At 44.1% G+C, this 20,387-nt stretch overlaps 1 protein-coding gene across 1 annotated transcript in view; it reads right to left on the minus strand.

The window, feature by feature from the left end:
* Positions 1 to 1,424: 1,424 nt before the first annotated feature.
* tubgcp3 (tubulin gamma complex component 3) overlaps positions 1,425 to 20,387 on the minus strand; it is a 34,595-nt gene continuing 15,632 nt past the window's right edge. The window contains exons 7-23 of the mRNA XM_080758088.1: positions 19,802 to 19,914; positions 16,940 to 17,065; positions 16,102 to 16,170; positions 15,790 to 15,922; positions 14,866 to 15,032; positions 11,805 to 11,915; positions 10,835 to 10,943; positions 10,387 to 10,576; positions 9,513 to 9,648; positions 7,721 to 7,789; positions 7,484 to 7,619; positions 6,120 to 6,208; positions 5,891 to 6,022; positions 5,228 to 5,368; positions 4,309 to 4,425; positions 3,484 to 3,578; positions 1,425 to 2,955 (exon numbers count right to left, since the gene is read on the minus strand). Of these exons, the coding sequence (XP_080614214.1) occupies positions 2,889 to 2,955; positions 3,484 to 3,578; positions 4,309 to 4,425; positions 5,228 to 5,368; positions 5,891 to 6,022; positions 6,120 to 6,208; positions 7,484 to 7,619; positions 7,721 to 7,789; positions 9,513 to 9,648; positions 10,387 to 10,576; positions 10,835 to 10,943; positions 11,805 to 11,915; positions 14,866 to 15,032; positions 15,790 to 15,922; positions 16,102 to 16,170; positions 16,940 to 17,065; positions 19,802 to 19,914 (2,000 nt within the window). The 3' untranslated portion in view covers positions 1,425 to 2,888. The remainder of the gene's footprint in view (positions 2,956 to 3,483; positions 3,579 to 4,308; positions 4,426 to 5,227; positions 5,369 to 5,890; positions 6,023 to 6,119; positions 6,209 to 7,483; positions 7,620 to 7,720; positions 7,790 to 9,512; positions 9,649 to 10,386; positions 10,577 to 10,834; positions 10,944 to 11,804; positions 11,916 to 14,865; positions 15,033 to 15,789; positions 15,923 to 16,101; positions 16,171 to 16,939; positions 17,066 to 19,801; positions 19,915 to 20,387) is intronic.

A 20,387-nucleotide genomic window follows, 5' to 3' on the forward strand; every position in this document is an offset into this window, starting at 1 on the left:
GGTAGTGAGTGGAGTCCAGTGGACCACCGCACCGACCACCTTTCGGGTCCAAAATGGAACCAAATGGAACTTCCATTTCATTTCGTAATTTTGTCCACTCTCCGAGTTATGGGGTCCTTGAAGTGAACACGTTTCAACCACTGTACACTCTGAATGTGTATGTCAATTAATTTCTCACACCAAATTAACATTGAGACGCTGGGTTAAGACACAGTTCTTACCTGTTTAGTGAAAGTAAAAGCTTCTGTTAATCTGTTCAGAGACGGCGGCGAGATTCTCCAATTGATTTAACCGCAGGCGCCTACCGGAAAACACTTCCGCTTCTGAATATTCCTTCCTGTGTTAGATAGCATAATAATAACAAACAATGATTTTGACAAATGAGGGTGAATGGCTGCTCTTCTGAATGATGTTATATATTTATAACATTTATATATTTACCTGAACGCGTCTTCCTTGTTACTATAGAGAAGTAGCATCGGAGACGTTTCGAGTCGGCGTTTTTATACTAGAGGAGAGACAATGCTTACATTATGTAGTGAAACGTCACTACACGTATTTTACCAGTAGGGAGCAGCATCGTACAATATTTGCACCCTGTGTGTACAAAGAGAGAGGGGGGGGGGGTTAACCTGTTGTCTTTAGAGACTTTGGGAAGGGTTGCATAATACCAGTATAAGGGCCTGTTTCACGAAACTTGGATTAACTAATCCAGGATTTAAACAAAACCAGGTTTGTTAATGGCAGTTGGCACCCTTCCTTAATACTTTGCATTACCACTCCCTTCTGTATATCTCAGTATAGTTACTTAGAATCTATCCCACAGACTTACCGATACGACTTATGCTTCTAAAATAAATATTGATGCTATAATAAAAGAGGGAATTTTTCTCAATAGTGGATAGACTGAACTAACTACCCCAAAAATATATACATTTAACCACTACTCTTAATTTAAACTTTATACTGAAATCGTCATAATAATAATATAACAGAATTCTTAATATTGTAAGCCCCCCCACCAATCAAGCTTCCTCTGGCAGTGGAAACTGTCACACAACTGTCATTGGCTGGATTTCCCAAACACATGTAGTAGACGACTTGTAGTGCCGCAAATGCTCAGATGCCATGCCAAGACCATTACGCCGCCATGTGTGTCTGTATGTCTGTGCAGACAGCTGCAACACCTCGCCAATAGCCCAATACCGCTGGATGGCACTGTTGAGCAGTGTGTCTCACACTCACACGCGCCAGGGAGGGGCTAGTACGTATAATTGCACCGCTCAGTTCACACAGGTGTGATTTTTGTTTACCAAGTGCCGATACCTCAGGAGCAGTTTGCACCGCAGTTTCATTGTGGCAACGTTGACACCACAATACTGCGTTTCATTCATTTATACATTTATTTATTTAAAAAGGTTTGTTTCGGAAAGTCATGTTAACAGTACCAGTATGCACAGGTGGTGTAGGGACTGCTAACGGCTAGAGGCTGACTGCAAAAATGAACAATATACGTGTACAGAAACGTAAGTGGTGATTTTGTTGGTTTCCCCAACCACTGACTTGAGCAACATGATGGCCACAATGGGCCTACAGCTTAAAAGGACAATTCCACTGTCATTCTTCATTCTCTAAACTTGTTTCAAAGCCGTGTGTTGCCTTTAACTATTTATAATAGAAGCAGAAAGTCTCCGACGGACACGATGACAAGTTGACAACTCAGGGATGTTACACAAGGCTCACACACCGAGTTCCATCTTTCGCACGACATATTGTATTTACGTGTGGGGGGGACCTCTTAAATATTACAAAAACAATATTAACAAACGTAACATTCAGCGGCCACCTGAATATTTGTGTTTCTGGTATTATCCACTGTATGTGGCCAAAACAAATCGTTGACAATAATGTCCACCACAAGCCAACATGGCGATGACCCCTGAGTACACGTCATCGTTAAAGACTTTACAACTGTTAACTGTCACGGTTTACAATTGTCCTTTCCTGCAGTTTTACACCAAACCCATGATTGATGACTAACACCACCAGTAAGATACAACACAAAATAAAACAAAACAAAAGCAGGTGGAAATTAAAGCAATATACAACTACAAAATATTCCCGCAAGGATGTAAACCATGTTGAAAGGTAAAATTGGACTTGGAGATGCTATGAAAAACAAACAAAATACAAACGTAAAAATGTACGTAATAGCTTTTGAATAGCTCCATGTAGGCGTTTAGAATTCAGTCCATTTCAAAGGGAGGGTCGAGCGTGTGGTGTGCTGGGAGCAGCAGTGTGGTGGCAACCTCACAGAGGAAAAGGCTTTTGTTCTCTTTTTCTATTTTAAGGCATGCCTGGACCCTGGGAGCTTAGCCCTCTCCAAGAAGGCAATTCAAATCGGTTCCTCTCTAATCAACGTCCACTATATGGGCCAGTTGATTTTCCACCAGTGGGGGCCCAAAAGCAACGCGCAGGGTCGTCGTGGAAAAGACAACAACTTAAATAAAGGAACATTTTATTATCCATCATAGTAGTCCAACATTGAATAAACATTTTCTAGACCTTCATATGACTTGATTTAAATATATTCTTGCGCACCGATTTGGTTCTGGATCCGTCCGTGTCACAACTTGGGGGTTTGCTCTACTGGAGAGCAGTGCTAAACACGTGGGGCGTCTTAAAGAGCTACCGCCCGCTCCATCAAAACATTGAAACACCCCTGAGTGCCAGGCCGTCTTACTCAGCAGGCCTGTTTTTCGGAACACTCTGGGCTTTCCTGATGTGATGTCATAGTCCCCTGGTCCTCCGTGAGAACAGGTCAGCAGCATTATGTACAGCCTCGTAGTGGCGTCAGGGTCCCGACATCAGCGGGCTGGGTTGATTCGTCAGATGTTTGAGTAGCGTCGTCCCCTCGCGGCACCTATAGACGCTCGCAGCCTCGGTTCTCTGGCCCTGGAAGAAGATGGATGGAGAGATGGTTTAAAGTTTAAACCAGCTGAAATCAATGCTATATCAGTATTACGAGTATAGTATTTCAAAACGTTTACGAAAAACAGATTGAACCAAATTTATTGTTTTGATCTAATGTATTGTATACGGTATTAAAATCAAAACATTCAGCTGAATATTAGTTCATTTTCGCTGAATGTTCGCATATTGTTATAACAGTATTGTATTGTTTCCATACATCAGTGCTATTGAACACCCTTTACGTCTGTGTGTTGTTTCGGAAATATTTAACCAATGGTGAGGCAGTATTGCATCGTTTAAAAAGTATAAGGTTTTCTTCAATTATTTAAAATTTTATATTTTTCATTTCCTGAAAATGAACATTTTGGAGTTAGGTGGTTTCTTCCCGACAGCATCTGCTATTTTTCAACAGCAAAAGTTTAGAAATAATGGTTAAAACAAAAGTGGTTCAAAGTTGATGGTGATGGTTTAAGCCACTACAGATGCTGCTCGTCCCGTTTGAATTCTGACCTGTAGTGTTCATTGAAGTCTAATCTGAAGCTCAGGAAACGCAGACTCTCATCTGTGCTGGTCATCAGCAACACCAAGAACTGCTGGACTATACCCTGAGAAAGGGAAGAGGACAGCGTTGGTTAATCCATTTAGACCTGAGGACTATTCTACAAAATGTCTTCTAAATCATGGCAGTTTTCTGAAAAACCCTATGTTTCTATGTCAGTGGTTCTCACAGGGTTAAAACCCTATGTTTCTATGTCAGTGGTTCTCACAGGGTTAAAACCCTATGTTTCTATGTCAGTGGTTCTCACAGGGTTAAAACCCTATGTTTCTATGTCAGTGGTTCTCACAGGGTTAAAACCCTATGTTTCTATGTCAGTGGTTCTCAAACATTTTCATGTCAAGGACCCCCACAAATGTATTTGCCACCGACCCTCATCTGAAAATATGAACAACGACAGTAGAAATGGAATTCCGACGTATAACTATCATGAACTCTGTCTGATACTGTATGACCCGTAACACAATGGATGTTAGTCATCATACTATAATTCAGTCAATGTCTGTCTGTCTGAATGTCTGTCTGTGTGTCAGAAACACTGCCGTATCTCCTCACCGCCTGCACCAATCGCTCCCACTTTTCACACAGGCATTGACCATAATAATAATAAATAATAAAATAATACATTTATAATTATTAGTCAAGTTAAAAATGCGAAACAATTACTAAAAAACAAAGAATTTAAAAAAAAGAATGTATACCATTTCTTCATTCACCTGTTAGGTGAATACTGTCCACTTTGTCCAGTCATGCATTCAACCATCCATCCATCCAATTACCTGGTAGAAGTGTGTGAGGATGCGGAGCTGGGAGCGCATCTTTGGTATGGTGTCTTGGAAGTCCTGCCTCCTCTTGTTCTCCTCTGCCTCCTGTTCAGCCGTCACACCCCACTCCCCCTTGGAGATGACACACACACACGCACACGCACACACACACGCACACGCACACACACACACACACACACACACACACACACACACACACACACACACACACACACACACACACACACACACACACACGTGTCAGCCCACTACGTCCCGTGGAAGACAATCTTCAAATGTAATTTGAGAAGAAGTAGCTGTCATCAAGCTCTTCCGACCAATAATAATAATAACGATAATCGACCAATTATGAGATGGCGTTCGCGAAAAATGAACTTGTATTTCCGCTAAGCCGCTAGGCAAAGCTGGCTTTGACAATTTTTGTATCCAGCGGTGATATTTACGTTGACTGCACAGGCAAAACGGAAATAACTTCCCCCTTTCTGTTTCTGTTGATTTACAGCTAGGGGAAAGCATTTGCAAATGGACTATATGCACACAGAATAACTCTTCCTATTTCTGGGTCCCTTCCCCTACTTCCTCACCAATGACACTAATAACCGGTAAGGCTCAGTTCCATTTAGTGTGCAGTGGTTCTCAAACCACACCCATAGGAACCCCATAACTCTGAGAATGTACAAATGGAACTAAATTGGTTTCATTTATACACTCTCGGAGTTACACACCCGTACGGGGCCATTTGGAACCAACTCAAGAACACAGCAGACTGTTTCCAGTGAGCCAACACGCACAATATCAGCACCCTGACTCTTGTTTGACCAGAATGGAACAGAGCCTTCATTTTTCAAAATGCAGGTCAGTTTAGTATCTCTTCAGTCAAACAGACCGTGACGAAAAGTCACGGTAAATGTACCTCGCCCTCCCTCTGCCTCTTCCTGTCGTCAAACTGCAACCGTAGACTGAGCTCCTCCAGGGCAGAGCGGTACAGAGTGTCCTGGGCGCTCTGGAACTCGATGATCTGGTCAAATATGGCCCTCAGCTGGTTCAACATAGACTGGATGGAGGGAGGGAGAGAGAGATAGAGATGTAAGGGAGAGAGAGAGAGGGGGGAAATTACTTTATTCCATTCTGGGCGGGAACCCCTTTTGGTGTTTTCTTTTAAGCATTATGTTATACTTTAGCTATTGAAAAATAGCAGATCTACAAGCTTGTAGGTCTGCAATTTTTTTTAAATCACGAAAATGTTATGCAAATCTTTGAATATATATATTCTTTCAGAGCGTTTTAACTCAAATCTTTGCTTCTGGTGAGGCCCCGGAACAACATATTTGCAGATGGGGGTCGGCGGCCAAATACATACATATATATTTGGGGGTCCTTGGCATGAACATTTTCGAGCACCACAGACATAGAAACACAGGGTTTTTTCAGAAAAACAGCAGATCTACAAGCTAGCCGAGTGGCGCGCTACGAGCTTGTAGGTCTGCTATTTTGTTTAAATCGTGAAAATGCGGCACAAATCTTTGAATATATGAATATATATATACACTTTCAGAGGACTTTGTGCGTGCGTTACCCTGCTGTTGTTGTCCAACAGGCATCTGGAGATGATGGAGTCCAGGAAGACCTCGTGGGCAGCGATGATGTGATCCAAGTCCTGCGCCTGCTGGACCTTCTTCAGCAGCTCGTCCCAGGAGCACTCCAGTACCTACACACGTGCACACACGCACACCATTATGTATTAAGAACTTAGAAGACATGCCAATGTTAATATGGGTTTGGTATAAATGGTTTAAGTAACGTACCTCAAAGGTGATGAAGTACTGCAACTGGTGGATGAAGTGAACCATCTCTGATGCCAGTATGTGACACTGGTGTAAAACTCCAGACAGCTCTGGGAACAGCACACGCACGTATATACGCACACGCACACACACACACACACACACACACACACACACACACACACACACACACACACACACACACACACACACAGGTTAGAGGTTATGGTTTCATTGTCTCCACCAGGCCGAAGGCATGGGGAAGAGTATGTTTTGCACTCCGTGTGTGTGTCCGCCCGTCCATCCGTCCGATGCCAAACTGTGCACACACACACTCCCTGGATGCCAACGACTAACCTCTGCCCCAATTTTTCCACAATGGCCTGTTATAGCGTCACCATGAGGCCAATTTTTTGAAAGACACATATCATTATATTACCTGTGCACATGTTATCCATACATCACGTAAATCGGTATACACCATCTCTATAGCCATGTGATCAACACAGACCTGTCAGCTTCTCCATATTCTATCCCCATTGGCTAAGATTGCCTTTCAAAGTTTGCATTTTGAACAAAATACCTCAAATCATGAACACTAAGTGCAATTTGAGGGGAGAATTTCATGCACATTACCACTATGCAGAGGAAGAAATGCACACATCAACCTCATGGTGGCGCTATAACGGGCCCATTTGTGCATTTACCTATAACTGCACCGATCTGTGTAAAACTTTGTATGCACACTCCCTAGAGGAAAAGGAAAAACCTTTTTCACATAATGTGACCGAATACAGTGGTTTGAGACACATGGGGGCCATGGTCATTTTTCAGTTTTTTACACATTATGAAATTACATAATGTAAGCTTTCATATGATGAATTGTTCATTGAAATTGGGGGGGAAATGAAGAAGATCCATCTGAAACTTGTTGAACCAGAAACATCAAACTAGAGAATTTCCCCTTCAAAGATTTCAGCACATCTAAGACCCAGGAATGGGTGTGACAATAGATAGAGCCTTACATGTTGTAAATGATGAATACAAACGCTTGCCTAATGTATGTCTATGTCTTGTCTGTTTCTTGAACGGTGACGTCATGGACGCAAAACAAATTTCAGTGCAAGCTGACGATGAAGTTGTATCGTACACAAGCATGCCATAACCGATAACGAACCTGAACAATAGATTACCTAAATAAATGACAGAATTTAATCACTGGAACACTGGAAGTAATACGTCAAATAGTCAAAGTAACACATTGTGTTGCATTCCATTGTGAGATGGTATAATGCTCGCCTATCTCGACCAGAATAGTGGTTGAAAGGGTTGCCTTGATGTGTGTGTGTGTGTGTGTGTGTGTGTGTGTGTGTGTGTGCATTTACCTGGCATGGTCTTAAGCAGCTTGGCGTTGCACATCTGTCCCTTCCAGATGTCTGTGAGAGTGTACTCCATCCTCTTAGCACGCCATAGGAAGTTAAACACACGCAGATAGTGGCCCATACATTCTCGTGTGAACACCTGGAAAGCGCGCGCACACACACACACACACAGCTAAGTAGTTGTATTCGTGTGACAACGGGGCAGAGTGTGGATGTGTGTGTATGAATAGAGAGTGTTACCGTAGCGATAGGTCCATCTACATGGTAGTCTAGACTGAACACGTCCCAGCCAGTGTCACCAGGAGACACCTATATGTAGAGAGAGAGACACATTATGAATAGTAACAAAAATTATACGCAAATACAGCCGATTACTGGGAATAATCCAGTCATCGGTTGTTTAGCACACGCAGATTAGACACAGCAACGGACCGACATGCGGATACAACGGTCGGACATGCGCTGCTCCCGTGCTTGCGGTTAGTGTTAGGTTAGGGTTTGAGGTAGGTTGTCGGTCTACTGACAGTCTAATGACAAATCCAAGTGGCAAAGTGAGTTTAACGTTGTATAACATCGTTTCATGCTTAACTTTTCTGTCCGGATGTATGGCTTGTCAAGGCCAGAAAATGATGATGATGTCACGTGCATACCTTCTATTGTCTGTCTAAACTAAAGCCTGTACCCGTTTTAGAAGTGAGCGTGAGTGTGTCGAGTTGCGTTCACAGAGGATAGCAGAATATAAATATTAAATACCACATTGCTTGCAGTGTATTGCAAAAATAACATGATTTATTCAAAAGTCACAGTTCTCAAAGCTCTGATGTGAACCTCAAGGTTCCAGGCACTGTTCTGTGTTGTGTAAGAAAATGTTTAGTTTATTTCCATTTGCTTGCGGCATAAATAGCAGCTCCTTGTTGTCAGCACTACTGAATAATAATAACTTCTCCCACATCAATCACATTGTTGTTTTAACTCTTCCTACTCTTCCTTACTTCCTCCACTTATTACTTGCTACTTATTTACAAATCAGAAAATTACTTTGTATGTAAACTTTAGGAACCAGAATGTCAGTAATGCAATAAGCCACAAGAGGTTGTGGTTTATCAATGATTTTTTACAACGGCTGAGAGGCGTAGACCAGCTCCGTGACCTTGTGGTTAGAGTGTCTGCCCTGAGACTGGGAGATCAGGGTTCGATCCCCGGGCGAGCCATACCAAAGACCCAGTGCCTCCCTGCTTGGTTGGAGTCCCTGCGACATACTAGCGTCATGTCCAGGGGGTGTACTTGTGCATCAAGCTGCCCGACGCTACAGAAACAGGAGATATAGGCTCCTGCCCCTATAGAGCGTCGCAGTCGAGAGACCCGGAAAATAAATCGCCGTTCATTTTCCTCATAGGCATTTCTTAAAGTATTTATTTAAAGACGCGGACAAAGCCAACTCGGATCGTGACAAATCATGACAATGAACACAATATTTTGGGCCGATCAAATCATTAGAAAGAAGAAAATAAAGGCAGGAGACAACACTTTGTTTTGTTTTTCTTCTTATAAATTATTTGATCGGCCCAAAACATTGTGTTCATTGTCATGATTTGTCACGATCCGAGTTGGCTTTGTCCGCGGCGTAACCGTCTTTAAATAAATACTTTAAGAAATGCCTATGGGACAAATGCATTGGGATTTATTTCCTGGGCCACTCGTTGTTCTGAAAGGGGGAGGGACTGCGACGCTCTATGGGCCACACAGCTCAGCAAGCAACTTGCAAGACACGACGCAGTGCGGAGTTCCGTCGTAAAATCACGAAGTGTAAGTCACCACAGCCTCCACTAACCTCAATGTGTAGACATCCCAATTTGGCTTACAGTATTTCCATTGAGGTCCTCAACAGGCACTAGCAGGCATTATGTCCTAAATAAACCCAGGCACTAGCCCGTACCTCTAGTGAAAGTAGGTTGTAAATAAACCCAGGCATTAGCCCGTAGCTCTAGTGAAAGTAGGTTGTAAATAAACCCAGGCATTAGCCCACACCTACCTCTAGCAGGCGCACGTCCAGTCTCTTGAGGATCTCGGCATTGTCGAACTGAGCGTTGGTGGCTCTCACCGCTGTCTCCAGAATCCCTGTCAAGTTGTGCTGGTACAAAGTGGTGGCAGGACGCGCTAACTCCGGTCTGTGCACGCACACAAGCGCACGCACACGCGCGCACGCACACGCGCACACACACACACACACACGCAAGACGGTTTTCCATAATTTACTTTCAATGGTGGTCAGGTTCTCTATATATATTGTATTGTCTTGTGCAAAATGATCAGGTATCATATGCCTGAGATGAAGACCAAATTATTTTACAGCTGTAGGTGGATAGTATGAAGACAAAAAAAAAGATTCTTACAGACATGTAGTGGATAATAAATTAAAGTCGTGTTCTATTCTATTGAACCACTTTCAACCTGGTGTTCCTCATTTTGGGCTGTCATTATAGGTGGGGAAACCAAATAGCAGATCTGCAATAAGCAGTCACAACATTGTAGAATATATCTTTTCTTCCTTTTACTATAAACGTAGTACAAGGGCTTAAGTGGTGGGTCCATGAGGTGGCGTATTAAATTAGCGTTTAGCTTTAACGATTATTTTATACTTTTGCCATTTAAAAATAGCAGATCTACAAGCTTTTAGATCTGCTATTAGGCTCAAAACGCGCCGCCGTGCGACACATTTTGAACTTGTAGATCGGCTATTTTTGCAAAGACAGTAATATGCAACGTGGCCCTCTGGAGTGAGTGTGGAAATATAGTGGCCCTCGCCATCGTCAAAGTTGCCCACTCCTGGTGTGTAGTGTACTCACTTGAGCAAGTCCATGAGGTGGCGTACTATGAAGTACACACTATGAAGTGTGTGTACTCACTTGAGCAGGTCCATGAGGTGGCGTATGAAGTCTCCCTGGCCCAGCAGCAGGTATCTCCTCATGGCGTGCACGTGCTCCAGCAGCAGGTAGTTGCGGTTGAGCACGTCCAGCAGGTACTTGCTGGTGTCGAAGTACGCCGCGTCGATCTTCCCCTGGAACGCCCCCTCCAGGTCGGACAGCAGCTCCGCGGCTGGAGAGGACGGGGGGGACGGGGTTGGTAAAAAAATACTGTACATGAATTTAACCCATTTAGACCGGAGGCCGATTCAAAAAGAAAATGGCTTCTGAATCCTACGTTTTCTGAAAAGTGTGAGAACCACTGACATAGAAACTGACAAAGGTTTCAGAAAACAAGAAGAAGACATGTTGTAGAACCTGCTCTCAGGTCTAAAACTCTAAATGTGATAAAGAAACACGCATCCAGTGTGCTGAGCCAGGCTAGACTCACCATCTTTGGGGTTGTCGCTGGAGTTGGAAGCTGGTGTGATTTTGCCAGGCGGCGTCCTGTCGTGACACACCTGATGCAGGAAGTTAATGGACTTTCCAATCAGCAGAACCTAGAGAGAGAGGGGAGTGGAGGGAGGGAGAGAGAGAGAGAGTGGGAGAGAGAGAGAGCTTATACTTTAGCTATTGAAAAATAGCAGATCTACGAGCTTGTAGATCTGCTTTTTAATTAAAAAAAATTATCGTGAAAAAGTGGCGCAAATCATTGAATACATATTCTTTCAGAGCGAACCCTTTTAACTCATATCTTTGCTTCTGGATAGATGGAAAAGTGCAGTTTCTATCCACTAGGTCTCGTTATCAGGTGTTCAACTCAAATGTTTGACTAGTCGTCGTCATAATTACGATGAAGGAGGTTATTTTAACATTACTATGGTCCTGCAGATAATTATTTCTAGGTTCCTCTTACTGCAAAATGTGACATATTGGTGTTTCAGTTGAGCAAGTGCACCCTCTAGTGGATACTATATCCTCTAGACCTCAGACTGAATTTAGGATTAAGCAAAGAATGCAACTGTATTTAACCCATTTAGGACTGGGATCAGATTCTACAAATGTCTTCAGAATCATGACAGTTTTCTGAAAAACCTATGTTTCTATGTCAGTGGTTCTCAAACTATTTCATGTCAAGGACCCCCAGAATGATATGAAATTGGCCGCCAGCCCCCATCTGAAAATATGTTGTTCCAGGGACCCCCCCCCCCCCCAGAAGCAAAGAATGAGTTAAAAACGTTCACTCTGAAAGATTATTATATTCAAAGATTTGCGGCACATTTTCACGATAAAAAAAAAGGTCTTGTAGATCTGCTATTTTTTAAGATAATGCTTAAAACACCAAAAGGGGTTCCCATCCTGAATGTGTTAAGACTTGCAGGCACTCTTTAGGGTGTGTGTGTGTGTGTGTGTGTGTGCACCTTGCGGGCCTGGTCCATGGTGATGAAGGAAGGGATCATTGACTTCCTGAGGGAGTACTTGTCATGCCACAGGCGGTCCGTCTTCACGTTGGGGTCCGAGGCTACGAAAAACTACACACAGACAAATAGGAAATAAAAGTAAATGCCAGTTATATTACTATTCAGTCAGGACAACTCACGAATGGATGAAATATATATTTATTGAATATAAAATGAGCATAACTAAAACACATCGCATGGATGCACCTGGGACGTATCCTCAGTGATGTATCCCAAGGTCATCAGGGTTTCGGGTCTCTCGAACATCATACCCCTCACTCAGGTGACCCAGCCGGGTGATCAAGTCCCGACTTACGTCCCAGTATAGCTACCCTCGATCAGTCCTATTAGGGCAAGACCAAGGCCACACAACCCATTGCTCCGGGACTACTCTGCCAGGACTGGGAGAACCAGATTCTGGCACGTGGAATATATTTATTATGGTTTGGCGATTAATTGGACCTGCTTTTTAGGTACTCTGATCAAGCGCATCAGTCCTGACCATAGGGACTCTGAATCCCCTGTACCAGCAGATCCAAAACGACAGGTGGTAGCTGGGGTGGAGGAGTGAGCAGCAAAAGTTTAAGCAGACAGCAGCGCAGCAGTATCAGTGTGTGCAGCAACAAGCAAGCAGGAGGACGAGCAGTGCAAACTTCCAGTTTAAATAGCCGGTATGAAGTGTGTGATTGGATGAAGTGAATCATGTGAATGAGAACGTGATGCTGAGGCAGCCCAATGAACGGCTGGCAGCAACTGCACTGAGTTTCCTGACTGAACTTGCTCTGCGCATGTCTGTGACAGGCGCATGTCTGTGACAGGTGACAGGCGCATGTCTGTGACAGACATGTCTGTGACAGACATGTCTGTGACAGGCGCATGTCTGTGACAGGTGACAGGCGCATGTCTGTGACAGACACATGTCTGTGACAGGCGCATGTCTGTGACAGGCGCATGTCTGTGACAGGCGCATGTCTGAACAGGCGCATGTCTGTGACAGGCGCGCCGCTCATTTTTCATGAAACTTCTGAGAAGCTTTTAACAATCAAACCGAAACCTTTTTTCTCCATTCGACATCCAGAGGCATCTCAAATTGATCGTTCCTTTCACTGCACTTTAGAAAGGTCATCCCTTCTCACCTGTTGACCGGCTCCGACGGGCAGAGTGGAGTGGACGCTGAATCATCGTTGAACACGGTCCAACGGGCGCCTCGGTTAGAGCGCATTCTATTTCTACGCTCCCTCCATCGGCGAGCCTCCCCTCTCGACTGACCTCACTTGATCACCGACGACGTCAATGTAATCAAGCCTGTTCTGTGGCACAGTGCGGCTCATCGGATCTAGGCTTTCCATTTCTACGCCCCTTTTTCCCATTAGGATAGGATTTCATCTCCAGAGAATATTAGTCCACTGAGACTAGGCCTGTCACAAGTATTACATGATCGTCTAATCGCAATCATTTGAGATAATCTCAATAATTTTGTCATAATCGTTTCCAAGATCTTCAAACATGAATTCTTTCTATGCACGCTACATAGGTGGTAGTTAAGGCTGTCCCAGAATATTATCTATCTATGCCCATTATCTATCTATGCCCGCTAGGTGGTAGCTAAGGCTGTCCCCGAACATTCGGGGTGCGAACCTTCGCTCGTTAGGGTTGGCACTCGAATCTTAATTAATGGGCTTGAACCATTAGTTTTTTCCCCTTTTTTTAACCCATTTAGGCCTGACGTCAAAAAAAGAAAGAAAAAAAGAGTCTTCTGAAAGAATATATATTCAAAGATTTGTGCTGCATTTTTCAAAAATAGCAGACCTACAAGCTCGTAGCGTTTGAATGTTGAATGCCTGTTATTGTTTTATTGTTTGCGCGGCTACAATAGTCGACACAAACTTAAAAATAACAATAAAAATGTCAATGCCACATTTGTCAATTAATAAACAAGTTCTAAATGGAACAAAATGTAAGCAAAAACCTACTAACCTGCACACACTGGGGATTGTGGGTGTAATGGGGGTGTAACGATACATTTTAACAGAGATACGATACGATACATGGACGATATTGGTTCATTATGGAGATCCGATAGGATATGATGATTTGCAGTAACTCTTTAAAATACATTGACATTATTTTAAACCCCTCTTTTTTTCCCCAAAAATATTGCTAAATACCACGCACAAAAATTTAGTATTGATACAATCGATTATTTGCATAGCAAAAAGATTCGATACCGATCATTTGCATTGCAAAACGATACATAGTCAATGTTGCCGTTTTCATTTTGATTCTTGAAATTATAAATCTTTTTTTTTTATGCAGTTATTATATCGTTACACCCCTAGTGTATAATGTCCGTGCGTGTGTGTGTGCGTGCGTTCTCCTTGGGAGGTTGCAGTCCAATGTAACGCCACAATAACTCTTTCTCCCCCCCGTGTTCCCGCACTCTGCACTTAAAAGGCCGGACACAGACATAACTACAGCTTAACTCTGGTCCCATTACCACGGACACAGAGGGCCAGATGAATAATGATCACACATCACTTGTCCTCCATTATCCTCCTCTCATCACTTCTCATTTGTACCCCCTCCCCCATCGAGCCCAATCTCCGCCCTTCTCTCTAGACTACCCCCCGGCCAATCAAAAAGGCCTCGTGTCAGGCACTTACTTTCAGAAATGTGAGCCCAGTAACAACTCAAGCTAGCAGGCTTTTTGAATGGTAAAAATACAAGGTCATTTATTCCAGCACCGCCGAGGCGCGTCATGAGGGCAGAACTGTATCCATGCTGTCGAGGACTTCTTTTAAAACAATAATATACAATTGTCAGTAATTTCTTTGTGTTTTGAAGTTATTTGTCATTGAGAAGCCTAAAAGGCCAAACAAAAAGATCTGCCATCAACTTAACACTAATGACGTGTCTTTAGAATCGAAACCACGGAACGATCTCAATACTACAGCATTACCTTGTAAATGCGGTAATGGTGTGTGTGTGTGTGTGTGTGTGTGTGTGTGTGTGTGTGTATCACCTCGTGATACGTGTCCTCCAGCTCCCCGTCGTAGATCCAGCGGTACAGGAAGTTGAGGATGGGGTGAGACACCAGGGTGAGGATGTGCTGAACCAGAGTTCTCATCTGAGGGTCTCCCGTCTTCGTGTAGGCATGGACGGCGGAGGCCAGCTCGCCTCCCTTACGGCCTGACACACACACACACACACACACACACGCACACACACACGCACGCACGCACGCACACACGCCGAGCCACCAGGAAGGCAGAGGATTATTGAATCTTGTATTACAAGACGTCCGCATTTAAGACACTACTGCCCCCTCTAATCGTCCTCATTTGGGGCATCAAAAACGCGGAAGTAGACTCAGTGTACTGTCCTTCCATCACTGAATTTGGTGGGTGAGCGCGCCTTCGTTAATTAATTAATATGTGGGAGCCATTACTATTAGGGCCCCATACACACGTACGTGTACGTGTTCTGTCGGTTTGATGGCCGCCTCAATGCTTTTCCAATGGAAGTGACACGGTTTGACCAAACACTTGTGTTTGATGGCTGTGTTCTGCACATCAAACACAAATGTTTGGTCAAAACGTGTGAATCCCATTGGAAAAGCATTGAGGCGGCCATCAAACGCAGACGGAACACAGAAAATGTATTTTTGAAAATTTGTGAAAATGCGGCACCAATCTTTGAATAAATATTCTTTCAGAGCAAAAAAAAAAGTTTTTTAACTAAAATCTTTGCTTCTGGAGGGTTCCTGGAACGACATTTTAAGATGGGGGCCCGCAGCCAAATACAGAGAATTCTGGGGGTCCTTGACATGAAATAGGTTGAGAACCACTTACATAGAAACATGGGTATTTCACAAAACTGTCAGGATTTAGAAGACATTTGTAGAATCTGGTCTCAGTCGAAATGGGTTAAACACACACACACAGACCTTGGCAGAAGTCGACTAGGGCCGCCAGCGATTTGAGTCGGACTTTGGGGTCGTAGGTCCACACCAGCAGTCTCCTCAACGTTAAACTGTTGTCTATGCCCAGGTTGACTCCCTGGTCGTCCTCTACTTGCAGCTGCACACGCACACACACACACACACACACACACACGTGCGCACAGGGGGATGTTTAAACAATTTAGCATCATCTCTGTACATGGAAGAAATAGTAGCTCATCTTCAAGCTTATAAGTTCTGAGTGTCGTCTGTGGTGTAAACAGTACTATCACCCGTTCATAGTGAGGGCGGGTTTACCTGCGAATGGAGCACAGACAGCAGTCTGTAGTATTCTTGTAGCTCCTGGTGGAGAGAGGCACAGAAACTCTAGAGAGAGAGAGACAGAGAAACATGTTAAGTGGACTACTGATAGACACGTGCCCTGAAGAATTACAGATACACAGGCACGTGCTCAGATAATGGTGCTTTTATCCAAAGCGCTTTGCATATATTGTGCATTACATTCACCCATTCATTCATCCACCGATGGCAGAGGAAACCATGCAAGGCACCGACATGTACATCGGGAGCAGAGTTCAGAGTCTTGCTCAAGGACACTTCGACACCAACTCTGACACGCACACACACACACTAGGGCATTAAGCAACTAGTTGACTAGTTCAATCACTAGTCGACCTTGCTGGTACAAGTTGACTAGTTGATAAGAAGAAGGAAGAAAAGTGTATTTATATATTTCTTCCCCCGATTTTGTAGGCCTCAAGATCAGGTAGATTATAGTTATAGTCACCAATGTACAATGTTTTGAAATGTACTTTTTTTTTTTACATACGGTAATAGGTGGTTAAATAATAATAATAAACTTTATTTATAGAGCACCTTTCATGACACGAGTGCAGCACAAAGTGCTTTACAAGACAAACAAAGTATTAAAAAAAAATCAAACAACATAACAATCAAGGTACAATCAAAGTACAAAAGAAAATGCAAAAAACACCAAACGACATAAAAAATGCATAAAAAGACAAAGAAATAGGTAAAACAGTGAGTCGACTAGTAAACTAAGCAACCAGTCAACTAGTAAAAATGACTAGAAGTGAATGCCCTAACACACACACACACACACACACACACACACCTGTCCGACCAGTCCGAAGGCGCGGTCGAGGCTCCTGGAGTCGGTGTACTTTCGTATTTTGTTGTGGAGCCAGCCGAGCTCGGCCAGTCGGCTGCTGATGTCCCTCAGAGACTTGCACACCACCACCTGAGGACGCACAGCGGGAGACCAGACTGTTTTTGGCAGCAAATTTACATTATAGTTTTAGTCGTAGTCTTTTGAATAGTGTTGAATAGTGAGGGCCTTGGTGTGCGTGCTGTTGGTCTGTTGCGTGTCTCCCACTGTAGAGCATGTGCACGTCTTGTTAACGGAGCGGACCTGGGGGGGGGGGGGGGATTTCCAAATCACCCAAATCACTGAATGCTCCTTTAACCCTGCAAGCCTATTTGTCAACATTTTTATTTTTATTAATTCCCTTTTTTATTTCTGTTCTTTTTTCACCTAAACGTCATCATTGATGTTCATTGTTTTTTTTAACAATTTTTTACAATTTTTTACATTTAACCTTTGACCTATAACCCTGAAAAAAGTAAGTAAAATACCTGTACAGACACAGAGTAGAATTTTTTTTTGTGGTCCTTTAAGTCTTCAAATGCGTTCTAAATCAGTAGTTTTCACACTTTCAAAGATAGCAGATGTAGAAGATCAAACACGGCTCAAATTGACGCGCAGCAAGCTAGTAGATCTGCTATGAATACAAAACAAAAGAAAATCGACTGTAAGCAGCCTCACTACACACACACACATTGCAGGTACATTCACCAGACAGTGGAGGCAACCATGAAAGGCACCAACCTGCTCATCACCGGGAGCACTTAGGGGTTTCCGTGTCTTGCTCAAGGAGTTGTAGGACACTGACGGGCAAGGGCAGGAGGAGCCGGGGATCTTACCGGGAACCTTCCAGCTCCCAGGCGGCCCTTGCCCTCGCCCTCCACCCTCCTGGGTCACTGTCACCGCCGCTAAGTGCTTGTTAGAGACGCAGCATCCACACAACCCGCTCACTTAATGGACTATTGTCCAATATAGCATGACGACAGCACTCTATAAGGCTCTATATTTAGTTTATAGAGAGAGGGGCAGAGAGACTGTGTGTGTGTGTGTGAGTGCCTGCGTGCGGGTTAGACAGACAGAGCTGAAATACCCAACAGAGAAGAGGAGGAGAGAAACAGGTAAACAGCGTCAGAGACAGAGGAGGAGAAGAAGAGAGGAGGAGAGAAACAGGTAAACAGCGTCAGAGACAGAGGAGGAGAAGAAGAGAGTGGTCGATGTGGCTTGGAGCCAAAGAGCGTCCTATTGATCTGTTGGATCTCCCTGAAGCTTTTTAAGACAACAACTGTGGTCTTGATATGAGCTCCATTGTGTGTGTGCGTGCGTGCGTGCGTGTGTGTGTGTGTGTGTGTGTGTGCGTGTCACGTCCGTGTGGGTACAAGATTGAGTATGCGTGTCATCTATGTGTGCGGCTAAGGGTCAGTACATTAAAGAAAACGTGTGTGTGTGTGTGTGTGTGTGTGTGTATGTGTGGAAAGGAAAACTGTGTGTGTGTGCATTTCTGACATGGAAATGAAATATCTCATATGCAGGGCGATCAATACTTCAGCACTGACTCCAGCTCTCTGTAAAACCCATGAGGTGTTGAACCACAATACAGTGACTGGTGAGTTAAGATTAAAATAACCCTTTTTATGTATTTAAAAAAAAAATATCCCACGATTTTGCAACCCGAGTTTCCCCGTCCGGACGTATCACGTGGAAGGAACACGTTATTCCAACCGGTTCCTTTCCCCTCCATCAGGTGCCCCGGCTGGCCAGGGGGAGGTAGTTTAGAAACCAGGATTACTGCATGTTTTTTCTGAGGGTACCTACCATAGGGGACACGGGGAGAACATGTGAGGGTACCTACCATAGGGGACACGGGGAGAACATGTGAGGGTACCTACCCTAGGGGACACAGGGAGAACATGCAAACTCCACACAGAAAGGCCCTTTCGCCAACCCCGCCTCGGGTATGGGTACTGATGATGCGGAGGAGAGAACACGGCCCCAGCTTCCCCAGCGGGAATCGATCCCAGCACCTTCTAGCTGTGAGGCGACAGCACTACCCCCAAATAACCCTTTTTCTTATGGACAGCTGTGGTCCAATCTCTCTGCGCTATGCAGCGATTAAATAGAGATCTTGGACGGAGACCTAGAAATTTGAGAGCACTGCATGATTGAGTTAGCACCGTTTGCTGCCAAACAGGTAGAACTTATGGAGTTCAGCCGATAATGTTGCTATCAATCAAGCGATAATGCTAGACTGAACGCAGCACTCCAGAGGCATAGATTCTCACCCATTTCAGTCCGTTTACAACAGAGAAAAACGGAGTGCAGAGGAACTGATGGGCTGTACTGCACGGTTAATGTGATGGATTCCATTCACACAAAGGTTTAAGGTACCAGTTGCTCCAACCCTCTACGTCTTGAACGTAAAGGTGGTATTTATAGTGTTGCTGCGTTGGCGATTGCTTGCTTTACATCTCGTAAAGTTAGTCTAAATATGACTGCCGGGCATGTTTATCCCATTTAGACCCGAGGACGATTCTACAAAATGTCTTCTAAATCCTGACAGTTTTCTGAAAGACCACGTGTTTCTATGTCAGTCGTTCTCAAACATTTTCATGTCAAGGACCTCCAAAAATATATGTGATTGGCCGCCGACCCCCATCTGAAAATATGTTGTTCCAGGGACCCCCCAGAAGCAAATATTTGCGTTAAAAACCGTTCGCTCTGAAAGAATAGATATTCAAAGATTTGCGCCACATTTTCACGATTTTTCAAAAATAGCATACTGCTTAAAGACACCAAAAGGGGTTCCCGGCCAAAATGGGTTAAAGCACTGCGTACCTTGCTATCCATCTTGTAGCAGTTGTCCTGGGCGTTCATTTTGATGAACTTGCCGTCGATGCCTTGGAACACGTAGAGGAGGTCGCGCACCAGCATCGCCTCACTTACCTCCGCTGAAAACCAGCACACCGAGGGAATAGAAATGACAGAGAGAGAGAGAGAGAGAGAGAGAGGGGAGAGAAGAGGAGGATTTATAGTGGAGCATGCATGGGGTTACTGGGGCCACAGTTGTAGTGCTACTGCAGATCGAGAGGCGAGGTCACAGTATAGCCTGTCGTCGTCGTCCCGGAGATTAAAGAGAATGACTGAGTTATTATGTTTTATTCCATAGCGATCTTCGAGGGAACAGGGACACAGAGAGGACGGGGGGGGAAAACATTATCGGACACAGAGAGGACGGGGGGGAAAACATTATCGGGTGTGCAGTAATTGTGTTTCAGGCAGTAAAGTACAATTTAAGACGAAGGAGTTTGTTATAACAAATCTGGCAATAGAACAATGATAGAAACTATCTGACCCCCTGGTTCGCTTCCTTCCTGGACCTACAGTCCAGTAAGACCCCCCCCCCCCCCCTCTCCACAAGGAG

The sequence above is a fragment of the Protomyctophum bolini genome (genome assembly GCF_963924005.1).
Source record: "Protomyctophum bolini genome assembly, chromosome: 24".
In the NCBI taxonomy this organism is placed as follows: Eukaryota; Metazoa; Chordata; class Actinopteri; order Myctophiformes; family Myctophidae; genus Protomyctophum; species Protomyctophum bolini.